Source organism: Acinonyx jubatus, chromosome D4, assembly GCF_027475565.1.
Source record: "Acinonyx jubatus isolate Ajub_Pintada_27869175 chromosome D4, VMU_Ajub_asm_v1.0, whole genome shotgun sequence".
In the NCBI taxonomy this organism is placed as follows: domain Eukaryota; kingdom Metazoa; phylum Chordata; class Mammalia; order Carnivora; family Felidae; genus Acinonyx; species Acinonyx jubatus.
Window position 1 is genome coordinate 14,620,242 of NC_069391.1, and position 19,698 is coordinate 14,639,939.

At 51.0% G+C, this 19,698-nt stretch overlaps 1 protein-coding gene across 4 annotated transcripts in view; it reads left to right on the forward strand.

The window, feature by feature from the left end:
• Positions 1 to 19,698, forward strand: part of CDK5RAP2 (CDK5 regulatory subunit associated protein 2) — a 173,538-nt gene that overhangs the window by 142,810 nt on the left and 11,030 nt on the right. For all 4 annotated transcript variants that reach the window (XM_027034963.2, XM_053204708.1, XM_053204709.1 and 1 more), the window contains 8 exons: positions 1,596 to 1,715; positions 5,780 to 5,896; positions 7,783 to 7,972; positions 8,790 to 8,911; positions 9,991 to 10,227; positions 12,977 to 13,054; positions 14,076 to 14,341; positions 16,379 to 16,522. In XM_027034963.2, coding sequence (XP_026890764.1) covers positions 1,596 to 1,715; positions 5,780 to 5,896; positions 7,783 to 7,972; positions 8,790 to 8,911; positions 9,991 to 10,227; positions 12,977 to 13,054; positions 14,076 to 14,341; positions 16,379 to 16,522 — 1,274 coding nt within the window. The remainder of the gene's footprint in view (positions 1 to 1,595; positions 1,716 to 5,779; positions 5,897 to 7,782; positions 7,973 to 8,789; positions 8,912 to 9,990; positions 10,228 to 12,976; positions 13,055 to 14,075; positions 14,342 to 16,378; positions 16,523 to 19,698) is intronic.

Here is a 19,698-nt window from a genome sequence, read left to right on the forward strand (position 1 = left end):
AGCGGGTGATGCAGATCTAAACCCGCGTGGAGGACTGCGGTGGAAATAGAGGAGTTCCCGCCTCACTCCGTCCTGACTGGCCGCCGGCAGATTTGCGAGGCCGCCAGGCAGGGACGGGAGGTGCCGCCAGGACCTGGCTGCAGACGGGGCTGCGGCGAGGGCCTCGCACGTTCCACCAGATGACTGGCCACACTTCGGGCATTAATCGAGATAGCTGAAGGCCCGGGAATTAAGTCACCTCATAAACATTCAGATTCATGGCAGAATTACTATTTAATTAGGAAAAGGTCTGTAACATGGTGCTACTTTTAAATGAAAGTCATTTTGGAGGAATTAAAACTGGGTCATAACATTAGTCTAATGTTTTAAAACAAACATTACTAAGACACACTGAGTGTACCCTAATTGATGAATTAAAGACATTAGTTTTGCCTCTGGATACCTAATGTGGTTATGCTTTAGATCCTGATTCTAGAGTGTACCTCGAGATTGCAGCTCCTTTCTTTGTTCAAGTGAGATGTGGCAGAGGCTAGAAAAATAGGACATGCTCAGTTTAGAACATTTGGGAAATTTAAATTTTTACATCTTATTAAATGTTATATTGAGATACAGTGTAGAAGTTTTGAGAAACCTGAAATCTAACACCCAAAGGCAACTGCTGTCAATATTTAGGTATCTTTTCTTTTTTGTGTGTTTATGTGTCTTTTCTGCTGTAAACTTTTGAATAGAGTTATAATTGTGCTGGATAATCCATTTTGTATCTGTGTTTTTCTGCGATATTACATGGTCCTCATGATATAATTTCAGTAGCTGTGTCATATTGCATCACGGTGGATGTAACACAGCTTACTTAATAATCTGAGTTATTTTCAGTTTTAAGTGCTCCGTATAGTGCTGAAGATTAACATTTTCATGCATTCTGGCACATGGTTGTCAGCATGTCTGGTGATCTCTTTGAATAGATTCCTAGAAGTAGGCTTATTTGGGGAAAGACATTGGAAAAGAACCCTTCTACGGCTAATGATAAAAATAGTTCCCCAAAGTCACGCACATTTATATTCACACGAACAGGATGTGCCCTTGAGAGTACCCTCCTTACAACTTTCACTAGCACTGGGATTATCATTTTGCTTTGTGTTTAAGTCTTAAATTAGTAAGTGGCAAATGGATAAATATATTCCTTCCAGAGAATTAGTCTCAAAAATATCTGGATTCATTATGAAGGTAGTTTAATCAACTCTCAGGCAATTCAGGCAGACTTGAAAGTGATCTGTTAGTTTCACCATAAGGAAGATTTTAAATTAATATTTGATATTTAGAAGAATAAAGGGCTACATTACAGCTAGCATTAAAATTGTATGGAATATAATTTTTCCATGTGCTGTAAAGCCCCCTCCTTGTGGAGGGCTGCAGAGAATCATTACAGAGCTGTGTCTGTGGGCTGTGGTCACCATGCCTGGGAAAAAATCGCCAGTTACTGACTGACTCAACACATCCCGCACGATTTAGAATTTCAAGATCATGGCATAATCTGTAAATTATTCCATTTGTTGGGGGCTTCAGACTTTAAATTAAAAATACTCTCCTTCCTGTAGACTTAGTAATGGAACATATACAAGAAATTCGAAGCTTGAGGAGACGTTTAGAAGAATCAATCAAAACAAACGAGAAACTTCGGGGACAACTGGAAAGGCAAGGGTGTGAATTTGATCAAGGTAAGGGAGGACCTTGTCGCCAGCCTGCCTGTGCTTCATCCGGGAAGGGACTCCGGTTACGTTTGCCTGGATAAGCTTTCCCCGTGTTGGGGAGAACTCACCCCGGTGGCCAGAGAGATTTCCGCTCAAATCCTGACCTCGCCGCTCACCTCCACGGTGACCTCACTTAACGTTGCGGAAATACTGTAACGTGTTACTTACAGTACTGTGTTCATGACGTGGGGACGATAGTCCCCGTTTTATCCTGGTACGATGAGGATTGAGTGAGCTAACTTCAGCAGGGTGCCCGCACGGTCCCTGGCATGGAGTGACTTCCCAGGCACTGAACGAGTCCGCCGGCCCCTGCACCCTGGATTGTGCTTGGCTCCTCATGTGACGTCGGTGGCTGTAGAGAAACAGATAGGGGGTTTTAAAATAAAACAGAGCGGCGTTTCGTCTTTTTGTCAGTAATGGATTTTAAAAAGTATTAGCGTGTAGGCAGTTTGGTGAGAGTCTCACACGCCCGTTCCCAGGTCGCCATTATTCCTGCGTAAACACAGTTAGATCTGAATGGAATATTCTTCCATGCGGAACTTAAAAATGGGTTTTCCCGTAGGGAAGACATTCACATGGTACAGAACTTAGTACCTCCGTTCTGTGCCCATCCATCGTCTCCTGGCTCCTCTCCTCCCACCTCTGGTAGGTGTCTTCCACAACCTTACAGTGGTTTTTCAGTGCAAATGCAAATATATCTTCTTACTCTTTCCCTCGCCCAAAAGGTAGAATACTTTATGCCTGTCCCTGTTTTCCTTGAACAGAATATTTTTGGACATCTTTCCTTGTTGCTCCAAAGAGATTGTTTTCGTACCTGAAGAATGTGCCTTGGGAGCAGCTTTGTGCCCTGGGAAAGAGCCCGAGTTTGCTTGGGAGATGGACTGAGCTGAGTGTGGACCCCGGCCTCTTCCGTGTATCAGCTCGGGGGCTTTTGGGCAAGCCACCCCACCTCTCCCGGCTTTCGTTATTGTACAAAACAGAGTCATCGTGAGATTTCGATAAAGGCAGTGCTCTGAATAGGGCGTTGCTCTGTGCCTCACTCAAGACGTGGTTGTTTTCTTTGCCATTATCATGTTATTTCACTATTTTATTTTGTACAACGTTATTAGTTGGACATTGCAAAGCTCGGCAACAAGGGGGGATGCAAACGATTTTAGAGATTAAATCACGGAGTTCTAGAAAGATGAACTCCATAGAAGCACTTGAGTCCTTGGACCCCTGGTCTGTCGTAGCCATCAGCCTGGAAGGATCTTTCCAGAGTACTGTATGTGCTGCGGTGTGCGAGATAAACAGAGTGGACCCACCCACGCCTCCCTCTCCCTCCCTCCCCCACTCTCCACACCACCCCCCATCCTGCTCCCTCCCTGTCTCTCACCCCCAGAGAAATTGATTAACCTGAGTTATTAGTCCTAGCAAACCCTGGGAAGAAATACATGCCTGGACCCTTCACATTCACTCTTGGTAATGCCTGAATTAGATTCATTCTGTTTTACATTTTTCCTGGCAAATCCAATTATAGAATTATTTGGGGGCTCACATGGCCACCAGCTACAACGGAGCTGGCAGTTGCTCTGGAGAGTAATTCACTCTGATGGGAAGGTTTACAAAAAAGGCATTCATAAAGTATTTACGCTGGTGGCTGGTGGAAAGAGGCGCTGTTCTCACCTTGTCTTCACAATCTCTGAAAAGACAAAGAAAGAAAAGTGGCTCCGCCTCCCCCCTGCTGTGAGTCGTTCATCTTGGGAGCGGCTTTGAGAAAGGCCTGGCTCCTTGTGATTGGAGGTGGAATATTGTTAAAACTGTCATCTCACGTGGTAGCTTGTCACCAGTTACGGGGAGCTGGTAGTGACGCCTTCAGAGGAAAGACTGGCCTCTTACCTCAGCACTGGACCCCGCTGGCTCGGGCTCTGTCAGGAGCCCTTCTCTGGCCTGGGTCTCCCTTTGAGAAGCGACCACGCTAGCTGTGGTCAGAGCAGACTTCTTCTGCAGAATGTTTCCTGTTCATCCAGATGGCTGTTTGGTCCCGTTTTGGGCTCTAGCCTATCATCAGTTATGATATTAATACAAACGGTAATAGCAGTAATAATAACAACATTGATCATTTTTATTGGGCTCGTGGAGACTTGGGGAAGTTGTGTGACGTACCTGAGGTCATACAGCCATTAAGAAGCCAGAGCCATGATTCAACCCCACATGTCTCTGCGAAGACGGCAGAGTTCATAGGGGAGAGACATATGTGAATGAAAAAATGATGGGACGTTATGATTTGTGAGTCATTAACCCGAGGAAAGGGAGTGCTGTCGTGCAGAAAGACTGTGGAACATTGGCTTCTGGGAAGCCTGATGTCATAGCTTCCTTACGGGGAGTTTGAACGTTACAGGGAATCCTTTGTGGACCAGGATGCTTTCAGCTGCGGAGAGCAGAATATGAGGAAAAACTGGTGTAAACAATGGGGGTTTCTGTTGTCTTCCGTAACAAGAAATGCGGATGCAGGCAGTTCCAAGGCAGGTTTAATGACTCCGTGAAATGATAGCAGGGCTTGGAGTTAGTATCTGTGATGGCCGCAGTCACTATAATACCACATCCTCTCAGGACAGTGTCCAAAGCACGGGGACGAAGATGGTGGGGCTTCCCCCTGCTCTGCTCTTTTCATCCGGGTGAGAAAGCTTTCCCAGAAGCCTCCAGCAGGCTTCTCGTCGGGTCTCGTTGACCGGAAGTGGCACCTGGCTGTGTTCTTGCTGCACCGGGGTCTGGGAAAGCAGGCTCTGGCATGTTGGCCGTGTGGTGTAGTAAGGAAGGTGGGGGGAGGGAGGCCCCTGCCTGCCTCATGCGGAAAGCCCTGTGCTCTGCAGAGGGTAGGTAGCACGTCCCCACGCTCTGGACATTACACAGGGTGCGGTGCAGAAAGCTGACGTGGAGGGAGGGTCAGAGCAGCTGTCCGGCCAGAGGAAGGAGTGGGATTTTCGGAGAGAGTCCACAGCCTGGGCAGATATTTACAGACGAGGAAACTGGTCAGAGTTTGTAAGTGACCTCAACCCCGGTCGGTCTGGCTGTGGACCCTGATCTTTGTTGTATTAAATACTCAGAGGCTGTGAGCTTGAGCTGAGAGTTGAAAGACAACTGTGATTTTGACAGGTGAAGAAGGAGCTGGGCATTCGAGGCCCAGAGAATAAAGACCTCACGACCTCACTGTACAGGGTCTGGGAGATGTGTGACCGCACGGTATGTGGGGGCACAGAAGTAGCTCGGTTTGGCGGCATCCGAGGCCACTAGAGTCCAGGGTAGAGAGGGAGCGGGCTGTGCGTGAGATTGGAGTGAAATAATGGAGGTCTGAAGTTTGGGCCTCGTGTTTGGTTTGTCTGTCTGTCTTTGCAGCGGAGGGCCGTCAGGTGTTTCTGAGCAGGGGATAACCTGAGTGGACTGCCTGCCCCCCACTGGCAGAGTAGCAGGGGGGCAAGGTCAGGGCGCAGTGATGAAGCTTGAACTACAGGGACGGAAAAGAGTGGGCCGACATCCGAGGCGCTGGTGAGGAAGAGCCAGCAGTCGTGATTGCCGGCTTGGGCAATGCCAGAGAGTGGTGGTTAGGATGACTTCAGGTTTGCAGCTCAGATTAGGGGTGGTGGTGATAACATCTATAGGAGCAGAAACAAGCAGAAGAGGGCAGGTTTGGGAGGTGAGGGAGGAAAGGGGAAGGCTTCAGCTTTGGCTCTGGGGCCCGGGAGCTTGCCTCAGCGGAGGGGTCTACTGAAGGTGTGGACCCCAGGAGAGACATCCGTGGAGGTTAAGACTGTCACCCACTCACCTTCGTTCACCCTGAGGGCAGGTGAGAACGGGAGGGGGTACCTTTTGCCTCCTCTTTAATAAGCTCACTCTTATTTCCCTTTGGACTCTTGTGATACCTCATCTGCTTCACTGAAGTCATTTCCATTGCATATTGTGTTTCCTCCTCGTTTAAAACTGTTTTCTAGAAAGTTCCGTGCATACTGACCTGGCAACTATCCATAAATCACTTTTCATGTGTGTTTTTGTAGGTTCTACGAACGGTTTGGCTTATGGATCAGAGCTGCATAATTCTCTGACATCAGAGATCTGTTTCCTGAGGAAGCAGAACCAGGCTCTCAATACAATGCTCGCCAAGGGATCCAGAGGTAGGAACTAACGGAGCCATCTGCCGGCTGGAACCCCACAGCCCTCTGTGGCGTGGGAAGAATGCATTGGAGTCTGACCGACCTAGGTTCAAATTCTGTGGCTCTGTGACTTTGCGCAGGTCCCTTAACCTCTCTGAACCTCAGTATTCTTAGCTGTAAAATAAGAGTACCTCAGGGGGCAGTTGTGACGGTTATCTCTGTGAAGCCCTTAGCACAGTATCTCTAATAAGTATACAGCCACCTCTCGTTTGCCTCAGTTTACGGTGGAAGAGAGAAAAGCTAGAAATGCATTACTCTGCCAGAATCTCATCCGGAGGCTCCCTACTATCAGGGAGGTTTTCTAGTATTTCTTTTTTTTTTTTAATTTTTCTTTAACGTTTATTTATTTTTGAGACAGAGAGAGACAAAGCATGAACGGGGGAGGGGCAGAGAGAGAGGGAGACACAGAACCGGAAGCAGGCTCCAGGCTCTGAGCCATCAGCCCAGAGCCTGACGCGGGGCTCGAACTCACGGACCGCGAGATCGTGACCTGAGCTGAAGTCGGACGCTTAACCGACTGAGCCACCCAGGGGCCCCTAGTATTTCTTAGGAAGATCCTTTCTCTTAATTCTTTCTTTTCGGAGCTTAGTCCCCAAAGAGCTTTCACCTACAGTATCTCTCAATACTTAAGATGTTTCTGGAAGGAGGAATGATCAGTCCTGTTTTATAGGTAAGAAACTGAGGCCTGGGGAGTTGACCGGCCGGTGGTCCCTTGTCTAGAAATGGGCAGAGCTGGGACGTGGGTCAGCGTCTCTACTTTCCCTAGAGGATACTGATGTGGCTGTTGTCTTAAGAGACAGAATCCAGGCTTCTGCAGATCATTCATTCACTCAGCAGACATGTTAGGGCCTGTGTAGACCGATACAGAGATGAATGAGACCTGGTCCCCTCCCTCGAGGGACTTGTGGTCTGATGGGAGAGGCAGCCGGGCAGCCCGTGGCAGGCCAGCATGAGGATCAGGCTTGACAACGGCAGGCTCAGGGAGCACAACACCCAGGAGAGGCTCGGCTTCAAGAGCTCAGTCCAGAAGGCTCAGCAGGGATTAGCCAAGGTGCCTAAGATTTAGAAGAGCCAGGGCCTTTTAAGTAGAAGAAAGAGAGCAGACAGAGGCCTGGGGATTAGTGGCAGGGAGAGTATCCACCACTCGGGACTTGTAGGAAGCTCACTGTGGCTGGAGTGTGAAGGAGGAGGGGAGCACTTGCTCAGAAATCAGCATGCCGGGGCGAAGAGTGGGACCTGAAAAGCTCGGCCCCTCTTTGGCTTTGTGACCTTGGGGAAGGAAGTCTTAATCTCTCTGTCCCTAGATTCCGAGTAGGCAGAAGAGTGCACTTGAACATGCCACTGTGCCCCCGGGGCGTGCTCTTAACTGCCCCGTCTCTGGGTCCTGGGCGTGTTTTCTCCATCAGGAGAGGTGCTCTCCTGGGCTGAGGAGCAGATGGGGCCCCAGGTTGCCTTTTGCACAGCCCTGCTGGCTTTACCGGAGGGCTTACGGACTTTTCTCACATCCGTTGCCAGAGTTTGGGACTGTTTCTTGCCTGTGTCTATAATTTATACCCACGGTTTGCTCCGCGACGGCAACGCAACTAGGTTTGCACGGCCCATTATTGTATAGAAAATTAAACAGGCCCATTTCATCCCAGTGACGTTTAATCTGCAGCCTTGATGTTGACAGATTTATCTGCCCAAAATGCATAAGATAATTGGAATGCCAAAATCATAAATGCCAGATTAAATCTCATTCTGTTTTGTATTCCTGGAGTGCTTGAGCTGAAGGGCCGTATTTGCGTAATAGGGTTGGAAAAAACAAATGGTGTCTCTTCTCAGTGGTGCTTTTTTTGTGTTTGCAGATAAACAGAAGGAGAATGAGAAATTACGCGAGTCCCTCTCCAGGAAGGCTGCGAACCTCGAGCTCCTTCAGCGAGAGTACGCCTGCTTGAAGGAGGAGAATGAGAGGCTGCAGAAGGAGGTCTGCGAGCGGGACAGGCACTCCCAGCAGCTGCTCCGGGAAGTGTGCAGCACCCGCAACGAACTGAGCAGGTAGCGGTCAGGGTCACCCTGGGGCGTGCTGACCCCTGCCCAAGTGCCGGGGAAGGCCAGCAAACACTCAGGCACACGACGTCAGGTGGGAACAAAGCACAAGGAGCAGAATCGTCTGAGGGAGGAGGGTAGGGCCTGGGGGGGGCAGATGGCTGTTTTTCTCTGGGGGACGTCAGGGTAGGCCTCTCTGAATTAAAATGGCGACCTGAAGGCAGCGGAGGGGTGGGGGCCCTGGGGCAGGGTGTCCTTGGCCTGTGCGGGGCGGAGCAGGGAGGCCAGTGCGCCTGGAGTGAAGGGGGACCGGAGAGGCTGGGTGCCGAGTCCCGTAGGCCCTCGCAGCCGTGGGGAGGACTGGGGTTTCACTCTGAGTGACTGGGAAGCCACGGAGGGAGTCTGCGCAGAGGAGGGACGTTTGTCCGACTTAGATATGAAAGGGCTCGTACTGCCCGTCCCCTTTGCAGTTTCCCCTCGTCTCTGTCTTGTCCCATGTTTCCAGTTGTCCCCCAGCAAGATCGCTCTCTTGCCATCGTGCAGTCCCGGGTCCTCCCGAGCTCTGCACCCCTGGGTGAGACGTAACCTTTAAGCTTCACTTCCTCATATGCTATCTGTGCACTGGGGACTGAGAGCACGTACGCTTTGGGTGTCGATCACGCACGTCCGGGCCGGGCCCAGGGGGCCGCTCAGGAAGGAGTGACCGTGACTGGAATTGTCACCCACGCTTGTCAGTCTCGTCCACACTCTGCCGGCTGTGGAGTCAGAGCAAGTCCCCGTGCGTCAGAATTAACGTCCCCTCCCTGTGGCGGGGGGGCCTCTCCAGGGTGCAGGAGGAGGCGAAGTCGAGGCAGCAGCTGCTCTCCCAGAACAACAGGCTCCTGCAGTCCCTGCGGGTGGAGCTGAAGGTGTACGCGAAGCTGGACGAGGAGCACAGGAGGCCGAGAGGTACTGGGCGCGCTGCCCGAGGCGCTTCCCGTCCTGGGGCTGCTGCGTCGGGGCTGAGGGCTGGCCGCTCGTTCGGGAATGCCGCCGTCACACCCAGGCTTGCCTCCCGGGCGGAGGGGCACGCTTCGCAGCGAGCCCCTCGGGCCCACTCTTCTTCTGCAGCAGCAAGAAACGCGGAAGGACGCGGGCTGGGGGGGTCAGGCCAGCCGAGGCCTGGGTTCTCTCTGCCTCGCTCCCGGGCCGTGGGACCTTCCACAGGTCGCCTCGCCCCTCTGGGCCTGGTTGTGCCTCCATCAAACATGTGTCCTAATGTCTGTTCTGTGGAGTCTTGAGAATTAAACGAGCTCATTTCTGAACAGCACACTATCACAGTGCCTGGGACACAGTAGACACTCAAGGAATAATCTGATTACACATTTCCTGCTAGTGCGTGTTTCTTTCGTCCATTCATTCAGCACATGATTATGGAGCACCTACCACATCGCAGGGCATTGCTGCAGGATGGTGCTTCGCCCCGGTCCTCTAGACACCAGATCAGAGGGACTTGACTGTCAGGTCTAATGTTTCAGAATCTTTTTTGAGGTGTGCTAGGGTTTTTGTTTTGTTTTGTTTTGTTTTTTAACTAATTTTCCAGATGGTTTCTCCCTATTGAAAGTTTAGCTAGAAAAGGGTCACCTCACAGCTTTCATTTTCTCCTCAAGTCACTTTTCTTATTCTTGCTGTTGTGCCTTTTTAATATACTGTGGCTCTTAAAATCAGCCCCTTTCATTCTATAATTCCAGCCCAAATAGATTTTATTACTACTAGACATAATTTCGGGGTTTGGTGTGCAATTTGCGAGGCTTTTATGGCCAGAAGCGAAAATTAATTTCCAGCTCTTATTTAGGCTGTGGAATAGCGGCAATTAAGTCTGCCAATATTTTTGTTTTTAGGTCAAGTTGTTATTTTAAATTGTACCTAGTTCTTAGGAAGGGGAGGGCGGTGGCGATGGCGGGTTTAAGACCCTGTTGCGCTCCTTTGATGGCTGACCTTTTGGAGGCAGAAGACGTTCAAGGTTTTCCCTTTGCGCTTGTTTCCAGAGCCATCAGGAGAAGGCTGGAGGGGACAGGACCCTTTCAGTGACCTGCACGGTCTCCTAACAGAGATCCAGGCTCTGCGGGGACAGCTGGAAAGGAGCATCGAGACCAACAGCATGCTGCAGAGCAAGCTGGAGGGGCAGCTGGCGAAGGAGGGGAAGAAGGCTCAGGAAGGAGCCCTCACCGGGGCTCTCCAGACCCCGTGTGTCCCCGAGTGGCCCCTGCAGCTGGACAAGCACGGTACTGCCCCCGCACCTCCTAACCTCTTGAGATTGCGGCCCTGTGCATGTCACTGGGACACGTGAGCTTCTGAATGGTGCCCTTGCCCCGTGGAGGTGTCCCTCCGCTGACTGCAGGCATGCTGGACCCCAGGAGCCAGGGGCCTGGCCACTGAGCAGTCGTCACCTTTGGCAGGGTGGTCCGATCTCCGTCCAGGGCCCTCGGTTCTCAGGGAAGTGGAGTTTGGGCTGCCAGCGCTCTCTTCGCCTCCTGTCTTGTCCCCCCTCCCCCATCCATTTAGCCCTGCCCATATCGCTCCACTGAAAATCCTTTTTGGTCCCTCTTACTGCCTTTTAAGAAGAATCTAAACTTGTTACACTGGCTCTCAGTGTCTTTCAGGATCTGAAAGCATCCCGGTAGGTTTGAAAACTGATTCTGTTTTGCCATTTGCTTGGGGGTTTATTGTCTAGCCCTGCAGAATCTGTGTAGGGTAGCAGAAAAAGGACAGGAGCGGGTCCCCATCATTCCTTTGTCCCTTGCCCAGCACAGAGCCAGGAACAAGCCAGAAAGTGGTCAGACTTAAGGCAGTTGGCCAGGCCATCCTCTTTGCTCTATGGATGGAGAGCCTGAGACCCAGAGAGGGTACTGGGCTCACCCAAAGTGACATGGCAGATAGGGGCAGAGCTGCAGCTGGAAATCATCTTTTAGCTCCCGAGTCCAGTGCTGTCCCTGGAGCACCGCCTGACCCGACGGAGCCTCAGGTGTCCGGGGTCATCACCCGAATACCCGCAGCGTGGGTGTGCACATCCAGTGGGACAAGGAATGTCAATATAGTTTATACAAAAATACTGTATAAAAGTTTGGACTTGGTCTTTGCTGGGATTGGGAATTCTGTTTATTGCCCTTAATTAAAAAAAAGAAATTAAAGTCTCTTAAAGAGCACCCAGTGTGCTTTAGAACTTACCGTGATCGATTTATTGATTTCTCCTTGATAAAGAATTTAAAGTTTTAACCAGAAAATGATGTGACGATATGAAAAAAAAAAAAAAAGTGAAGAAAAATCCTTCATGATTCTACAGAATGATAATATTTTGCTTTGCGTTATTGCTCTTCATTTGATAATCACATGCCAGTGTGAATTTATATTGTTCACGCTGGGTTTTGTGCCATTCTACGGCCTTTCTTTGTTTTTGCCCAGTGTTGCATCATGAATGGTTCCCAGTCTTTCACACGGGCTTCCTAATTACTGTTTTCAGATTATCGCCAGTCACGAAACCATTACCGCGGTGATTATTAAAGTGGTCTCTGATTTGGAGCTTTAATAAACGTCGATGTTAATATGCTTTTTGCTGTTAAACAGCATTCTTAGGATAAAATCCTACTAGTGGAATCTCAAAAGACTTGGAAAGGAGCCACGTTGCCTCCTTTTGCGTGGGATGTATATCAGTAGTGGGTGTCTGTGTTTTAAACGTAGGCTCCTCCTGGCCCTACTTCGGGCTTAGCGGAGATTGGACTGAGGAGATAGGGGGTTGCTCTGGGGACTTTGGGGCAGGGAGAATGATCCAGGACCAGGGCTGCCCAGGAGGGACAGTTGGGGCAGCTGAAGGGAGGCGGCCATTGAACAGCATTTGCTGCTTCTGAAACCGGTCCGGGGTCAGCCTAGGTGTGCCTCGCGAGAGGACCCGGGAGAATGTGTTGAGAATCCACCGTGCTGTCCCAGTGCCGCAAGTGCTCCTGTGTCCTCGAGTGGGCATTGGAATTCTTCCTTCGGCTGGGCCTTTCTTCCTTTGCAAAAGACTTTCCAGGATTGTATTTAAGCGCGCTTGTTCAAAAGTTCTGCTCTGAAGATGGCTGTTTTGGGCAGAGAGCAATCCCTCTGAGGGGCCAGCTCCTTGGCCCTGGAAATGAAGTGCGCCCTTGGAGGCGGCTGGGTGGGAAGGGGCTGGTGGGGCGTCCGAAGGCCTGGACACTAGGCACGGTCCTCACTGTGCCTCCACACTCTGGGTAGCTCTGGCTGGATCACCTGCTGTCCCTGCCCCTCGGTCGTCCCTCCTCCACCAGGTCTGAATGACGGTGCCATCCTGCCCACGGTGCCACTGAGGGTTGAGGTGTACAAGTGCTCTCGAGATTTCACAGAGTGGCAGGCCACCTCGCCATCTAACTGACTTTGCCCCCTTATGCTGTTTCCAGCGCATCGCTTCCCAATCTCTACTCTGGGGCCTCTTCTCTGTTGCTTGGGTGGCTCCCGCAGCCTCCAGACTCACTGCTCCAGTCCAGAACACGGCCCTCAGCCTGACCTTGCCCTGCCTAACGCCCTCGAGGGGGCCCCACCGCCCTCTTTGTTCTGACCGTGCTGCCACCAGGGCCCTCCCTTGCGCCCTGGGCTCCGCCTACCCCTTGCTTGATCCTCCCCGAAGGCGTCCTGTGGCTCAGTCCCCTGTGCCTTTGCATCTGTTCATCCCTCTGCCTGCCTGCCTCCCTGCCTCCCTCTCCCTCTCCCTCTCCCTCCCCAGGGCCCGCAGCCCCTGTGCTTCCCTCCCTTACCCTGACCACCTGGAAGGGAAGCTGCCTGTTCACTTGTTGGACAGGAGGGTCCTTCCAGAGAGGAGACTGGGTGTGCTCACTCTGTGTCCCCGTGTCCTGCAGAGGGGATGCCAGGAAGATTGGAGTGAATGCTCGTGTGTGGCTGGTACTTTACTGTTTTCTCATTCAGTTCTTTCTCAAACGCCCATGACAGTGTATTTTCCTTCTCTTCTTTTGCATTTTGTAGATGCTGACAAGTGCCCCATGCCTGGAGATAATTCCTGCGGCCCGTTTGACTCCCGCCTGGTGGCGCCACCACGGTCAGGTGCGGAGCTGAAGGCTGGGTAACTGTGGCACGATTGGGTTTGGCAGGAGGACTTTTTAAGTTGAACGAAAGGGGGTCCCTGGTCTAATCAAGAGGGTGCTTGCCAGGATTTGGGGTTTCACGTTCTCAGCACGTCTAGCTGGTGATCTCCTCCTCTAAGCCAGTTCATCTGTTCCTAGCTGTTATCGACCGTAGCAACGTCACTGGGTCCTTGTTGCCTTAGATGAAAAAGTGTCACCGCCTTGGTGTAGCTTGTAAGGCCCTCCAGCGTCCAGCCTCACTGGGCCCATCCAGCCCTGTCCTTGTGCATCCGTGCTGCCGACAGAGGGGTCACCGTCCTGCAGACGGGCCTGCACTTTCCTCTCCCCGGGACGGTGCGGTGTGGCTCCTCCTTTTCCAGACTACCCTTGTCCCATTCTCTGCCAGTGCAAGCCCCGTTCCCTCCCTGAGACTCATCCTGAGTGCAGACTGGTCTGTGACATGCCTTTCTGGAGGCCCCCAGTCAGAGCTATTCGTCTAGACTTGTATTGATCCAAAGGTAAAGAGCACAGGCTTTACCTCTGTTTAGTGTAATCTTGCTTCGTGTGGAAGCCCGCTCACTTGTTGCTTCTCCTAGGAAGCCTTTCCTGATCTCCCTTCCCACACAGAGAATTGATTATTTTCCCCTCTGCGCTCTGGCTCTCTGTCATCGTGCTGTTACACCTCCCGCATGGTGTCTGATTAGACCACGGGCTCCTGGAGTGCAGACACTGGCCTGATTCATCTGTGCAGATCAGGGGTCTCTGCAGACTGGGTGCCTGAGAAGTGTTGGCTGAATTGAATCGAGCTTGTCCCGTGAGACGAATAAGCCCAGCGTGGGGTAATCCACAGACAGAGGCCCCAGAGCCAGGCCTCCCCTTGGCACGGTGCCTCGTGGCCTTGGGGTCTGAAGGCCTCTCTTCGTCCTCCCGCCTGGCTTCAGCGTTGGTGAACACAGGATACCGGCCCAAATAGATCTCACATCTTCCCTCTCATGTTGTAGCTTCGGAGACTCCGCCGCTGTCCGGAAATGACACGGACTCCCTCTCCTGCGGCAGTGGCACTTCGGTCACCGGCACGCCGTGCGCGTCCCACCTGGTCCCTGGCCACCGCCTGTGGGCCGACGACAGCGGCTGCCACGTCCTGGGCCTGACTGGGGACTTCGAGGCCCTGTGCCAGCAGATTGGCCAGGGCCAGAAGCTCCTTGCCGAGATGGCCCTTCAGATCCAAGAGGCTCCCCACCCTGCAGGTCTGGAGCTGGAGACAAAGGTGAGCTGACGGACGGCTGGAGGCCAGGAGGTACTCACTGAGAGCAACACGCCCAGGGGCCGCCTGAGGGCCCTATGACGGCGAGGGTGCACAGCTTCTCGGGAAGGCCCTGGGAAGAGGGTCCGGGAAACGTAGCCCGCCAAAGCTCAGAGCTCAGGTCCGGTCCGGGCGGCTGTCCTGTGGGGGGCACTTGTTGTGGCTTGTCACCTGTGTTAGTGAGGTCTCTTCGCTGGGGTCACTCCTTCCTGCCTCGTCCTCCCGGAACCCTCCTCACTGTAAAGTTACCTCTTGTTGAAGAACCTCGTGCCAGGTGCTTGGCATAAAGTTATTCATTCACTTCCTCCAAGGCTCGGGGGTCAGATTCTCTTTTCCTCCCCGGCCGGACCCCCAACCGCCCAGCTTCCACGGGTCACATCTTCTGGTCCCTGTTCTCAGGTCCTTACTGAGGCCCCGTGCTTCCCGATACCTGATTTGCCGTTTTGTTTTGTTTTGTTTTATTATATTGTAGGAGTCAATTCCGTATTTTATATTTCACTAGGTAATAAGCTTCAGGAGAGCAGGGATAGTATTTCTTTTGCTCATTATCGTGTATTTACTACCTAGCACAGGGCCTGGTGTGCAGTGTGCAGGCACATGGTGAATGGGTGTTGAACGTAGTAAATACTAGTAAGATTATTGTTCTTTTCTGATCATCTTTGGTGTACAAAAGGTTAGAAACTGTAGAAAAGTGTAAAAACGTCACATAGCACTCCGCTAAAAATTTTGGTACACACACACACACACACACGCTTTCAGCTCATTCATGAAGTTCAGTAAAACTGACTCCTACTGGGGCGCCTGGGTGGCTTGGTCGGTTAAGCGTCCGACTTCGGCTCAGGTCATGATCTCACGGTCCGTGAGTTTAAGCCCCGCGTTGGGCTCTGTGCTGATCGCTCAGAACCTGCAGCCTGTTTCAGATTCTGTGTCTCCCTCTCTCTCTGACCCTTCCCCATTCATGCTCTGTCTCTGTCTCAAAAATAAATAAATGTTAAAAAAAAAAAAAACTGACTCCTACTTCTATGAATTTCATGGTTTGCCTCTCAGCTAACATACTAACAATTTTCCTGTCCCATTCAATATTTTTCTAGAACTTGACTCTTGGCTGACAAAGAAGCCAACACGTGGATGTACCACCGTTTATGTACTCTTTCGCCTGGTTAAGGTGTGGCGCACATCCTTTTAAACCCTTTAGGGGTTGTGAACCCTTTAGAGCCCTTGCTGATCACCGTTGATACATTACTTTCCAGAAGTAGCACTCGTATCCCCGTTTACAAGTGAGAGTATCCTACCCACTACGCGTGCGTCTTTGTTGCATGATTTGATTTGTAAGTGGGTTGTTGTTTTGTTTTGTTTTGTTTTGTTTTTGCCAACTCAGTAGCTAAAAACAGTAGGCCGTTTTATCTTGTACTGGTTTTATTACTTGTGAACACAGTGCTCTTTTAACTTCTTTTCTTCTTGAACTTTATTGTCTTTTCCCTTCTCTGACTCGTGTTCTTTGCTTTCTCGTGCCCTTGACACCCGCCAGGTAGGCTTTGCCCCTGCCAGCAGAGGGTGAGGGAGACTTTGCCGGCCCCGACTGGGTATTGGCAGTGTGCACACGGCCGTGTCGCAGGGGCTGCTGGAGACGGGAACGTTCCCATCCCGTCACTTGCCCTCGGCACCCTGTGCCTTCTGGAGAGGCTCCATGGTGCCGAGCCACGCGAACCGCCCTCCCGCGGACCCTCTTCGTGGCCTAGTAAATACGGTTAACGCAGATGGTTATTAGTCGTGGTTATTGATTGGGCTGAAATCACCTCCGAAATTCTCTCGTAATCTATAATTCACCAGTCTTGAAGAACAATAAATTGGTGTCGTCTGGCCCCAGGCCCTCGCTCAGCGTGTGGATACAAACCCCGTGGCCTGGAGATTTACGCTGCCCGTTAAAGCCGGCTTGTCCATAATCCTTTTCAAGACTGCCTGTAACACCCTTCTCATCCCCCGCCCCTCCCCCTCACGCAGGGTCCACACTCGGCGCCCCCGGGCGGGTTTGTCACCGGCGTGGGCACAGCCAAGCTGATCCTCGAAGAGGCCGCGAGGTTACTGACGCTCTTCTGGAGGGTCTCGCTCCCCACAAATGACCAGTGCTCGCTTCAGGGTGAACAGGTAGGAGGGGACACAGCCTTGCTCGCGGCAGATGTGCTCTCAGTTTGGGGAACAGTCAGAGGGAGGGGAAGGTGCCTTGTTTGTCAAGAGTGACACGCCAGGTGCCGTGCCGGCTGCTTCAGGCGTGTTCTTACCTGCTCCCCCAGCGCCTCTGCTGGGCCGGCCTGTGCTCCTGACTGACCGCGGGCCCACTCCTGGTACGTCTTTGTTGAGGGAAATCCTGTCTGCATCTTGTACAGGAAGCTGAGACTGCAGGAGAGAGGCCCGACCAAGGGTACAGAGCTGGTTTTGAAGGCACAAGTATCAGAATCCAAAAGATACGCTTTTATTGTACAGGTTTTAAGTCCTAGTTTGTCCTCATAGACTAGCTCATTCCCTTCCACTCTAAATCTCTTTCATTTTAGGTGCCTTTCTCCGGACCGTCTGATGCTTCTGGCATCATATTTTAGTGGGTCTTGCTCTAGTCTCTTCTGCTACTAAGAAAGGTTTTTGGTTTGTTTGTTTTTTTTTAACCAATGAAAATCATTTATCGTGAAACCACTGAAACTTCCCTTGAAAGCTTGACTTTGCAGTAACTTGAACGTGACTGAGTTAAGAACCGTTGCTCCCACCACCGCCCTCACCCCCATCTTTCACGGCACAGACCGGGCGTCCGGCAGAGCAGACGCTCCCTGGGGTTTAGTCCGCGGGAAGCAGGTCGAACAGCCACTCTGGTCATGAGAGAAGCGTCCCTGGAAGGAAGGGCCCGCAGATGACGCAGAGTCAGAACTGTGCTTGGCGGTCTGACAGATTCGCTCCCCTTCAGTTACCTGACCTGTGACTTTGTGCCAGAGGCCAGCAGGCAGGCAGAGGGGATTTGAGTTCCACGCCGGTACTTGCCCTCATTACAAGTTCTGACGGTGCTCGGGTCCTCCCCCCCCCCCCCCCCCCCCGTCATGGCAGGGGAGCAGCGGCGAAGCAGCTCTCTGCTCCGAAGGGTCTCATGAGCCCCTCCTGAGGCTTCCCTCTCAGGATCCTGGGGAGGAAGTGTGGGTGCACGAAGCTTGGCGGAGTAGGTAACTGGTCATTTCGCAGGCCATTTCTCGCGGGGGCGGGGGCCATGGAGAGGGAGAGGGCCCGCTGGGCTCCAGACCCATGTTGGCCTTTGTTTTCTGCTCACCCACCAAGCTCTTCCCGTCGTAGGCCTGATAGCACAGATGCTCTGACTGCCCGCCTCCCCCCACCCCGGCCCACCGGCTCCCACTCGCTGGCTGGCTTCTTCTCACCTCTCAGGTCTCAGCTTAAAATGTTACCTCAAGGTCAGAGAGGGCTCCCCGATTGCTCAGTTGTAGCATCCTCTTCTGTTTCATCACAGCCCTGATTAAACTATATATTTGTTGTTAGAGTTAATGTCTGTTTCCTCTGTTTTCCAGGAGGGGCCATGGCTGTTTTCATATGTTTGAATGAATAGTTTTTCTCTCATGTTAGCAGCCTAGCACTTGCGCGTATGATTTATAAAGCACGGTGTGTCCGAACGGAACCCAGCGCAGTGTTTTTGTCCTCAGTACACAGTAATGTCTGTTAAGTAGACGGAACGCACTTCTTATTTCACGTGTGTGTATAAATATAAATTGTAGACACGTTGATCTCTCCCACCGGCCAGCTAGTCCGGCGACTGGCCAGTGCTTGTGATGACTCACCCTTCTTTCCAGACGTTTGCCGTATAATTGATTATGCTCACTTTAGCATCATAGAATTGGAGAGCCAGAAAAAGGACCTTAGAGACACTCCAATACGATGGCTCGTGGAAACAGACCCCCTGTGTGGTGTTAAATTGCCTCGAGCCACTTTTCTGCCCCTGCCTGTGTTTCATACGGTGCCTTTTTCTCAGTGTGAAATGTGTGTAAAGCAGATTTCCAAGTTGTCGCCAGCAACCCCAATGGTTTTGTTTTTTTTTTTTTTATGACCTAAGGTTGTCTCTGTCATTAATTTGCCTTTTGCATGTACTATACCACCCCCCTGCCATCCCGAGGGCTAGTCTGGAAAGTGTGTATCCTACTCATCTGTTTATCTAAGAAAGTTGTGAGGAGAGATACGAACATATACACCTACTTGTTTAGAAAATTTTTGATTAGCTGGAACAATAAACGATCACAAGAAAACAGGCTACCTGGGGGGGTGGGAAGGAAGAGGTTGGAAGGACGGGCGTACAACATAGATTTCTCTCCCGAATGGACCTTGTTTCGCCAGGTTTGACATTGAAACTATGTAAATGTTTTAATTAAAAATAAATCAAAATGAGAATAAAAGCAGTCTCTTAAAATTCATAGCAAAATGAAACAGACCTTCCCATACACATCGTTGAAGGCGTTACCCATGCAAAGAGGAAACATTTCAAGCCTAGAACACGGTAATTTGACTGCATCCCTAATGGAACTACTCGGAGGTTAAAAAGGACCTGCAAAAACCATTTTTGATTGTTTCTAGTGATATTGTTAATAATGATATTGGTGCTGACTGTCATATTTCTATTAGAGGACCAAACAAATAGCTAATTTATTAAGATTTTTACTGTCAGGGAAGAGAGATAAATTTTAAAAAAATCAAAGAAATAAAAATCCTGCCATCCTTGATTTGAAAATATCAGCATGAACTCATGGGTTTCCGATTAAAAACATTTACACTTAGGTTTTAAAAATGTCCAATCCAGTACCAGTGAGTACCTCAAGCGCCGAATTATGGTTTCTAAGTACCTTTCTCCACTCACGGGAACGAGGACTCCCTGGAGAAATGGCTTGATTCTAGGTCTGGGGCCGGAAGCATACACTATGAGCCTCGGACATCTTTTCATCGTAGGGAAGAAGAGGGGAAAGAGGGAGTAAAACAGATTTATGGCGGTTCTCAAAATACGGCCCCCTGGACGCAGCATCAGTGTCGTCTGAAAACTTGTTGGAAAGGGAAATTTGGGGCCTCACCCCAAACCTGCTGACTCAGAAGGTCTGCTTTTACAGGTCGTCTTGGTAGCCCTGGGAACCACTGGATTAAAAGGAACTTAAGAGACGTACAGTCACGTGCTAAACATGGGGTTTATTTGGATGCTGGGGAATCAGACCAGTTGTTCAAAAAGATTACGATGCACTCAGGGAAATGTGTCTCCTGACATGTGGTGATACTAGGCAATTTCTGTCATTATTTGA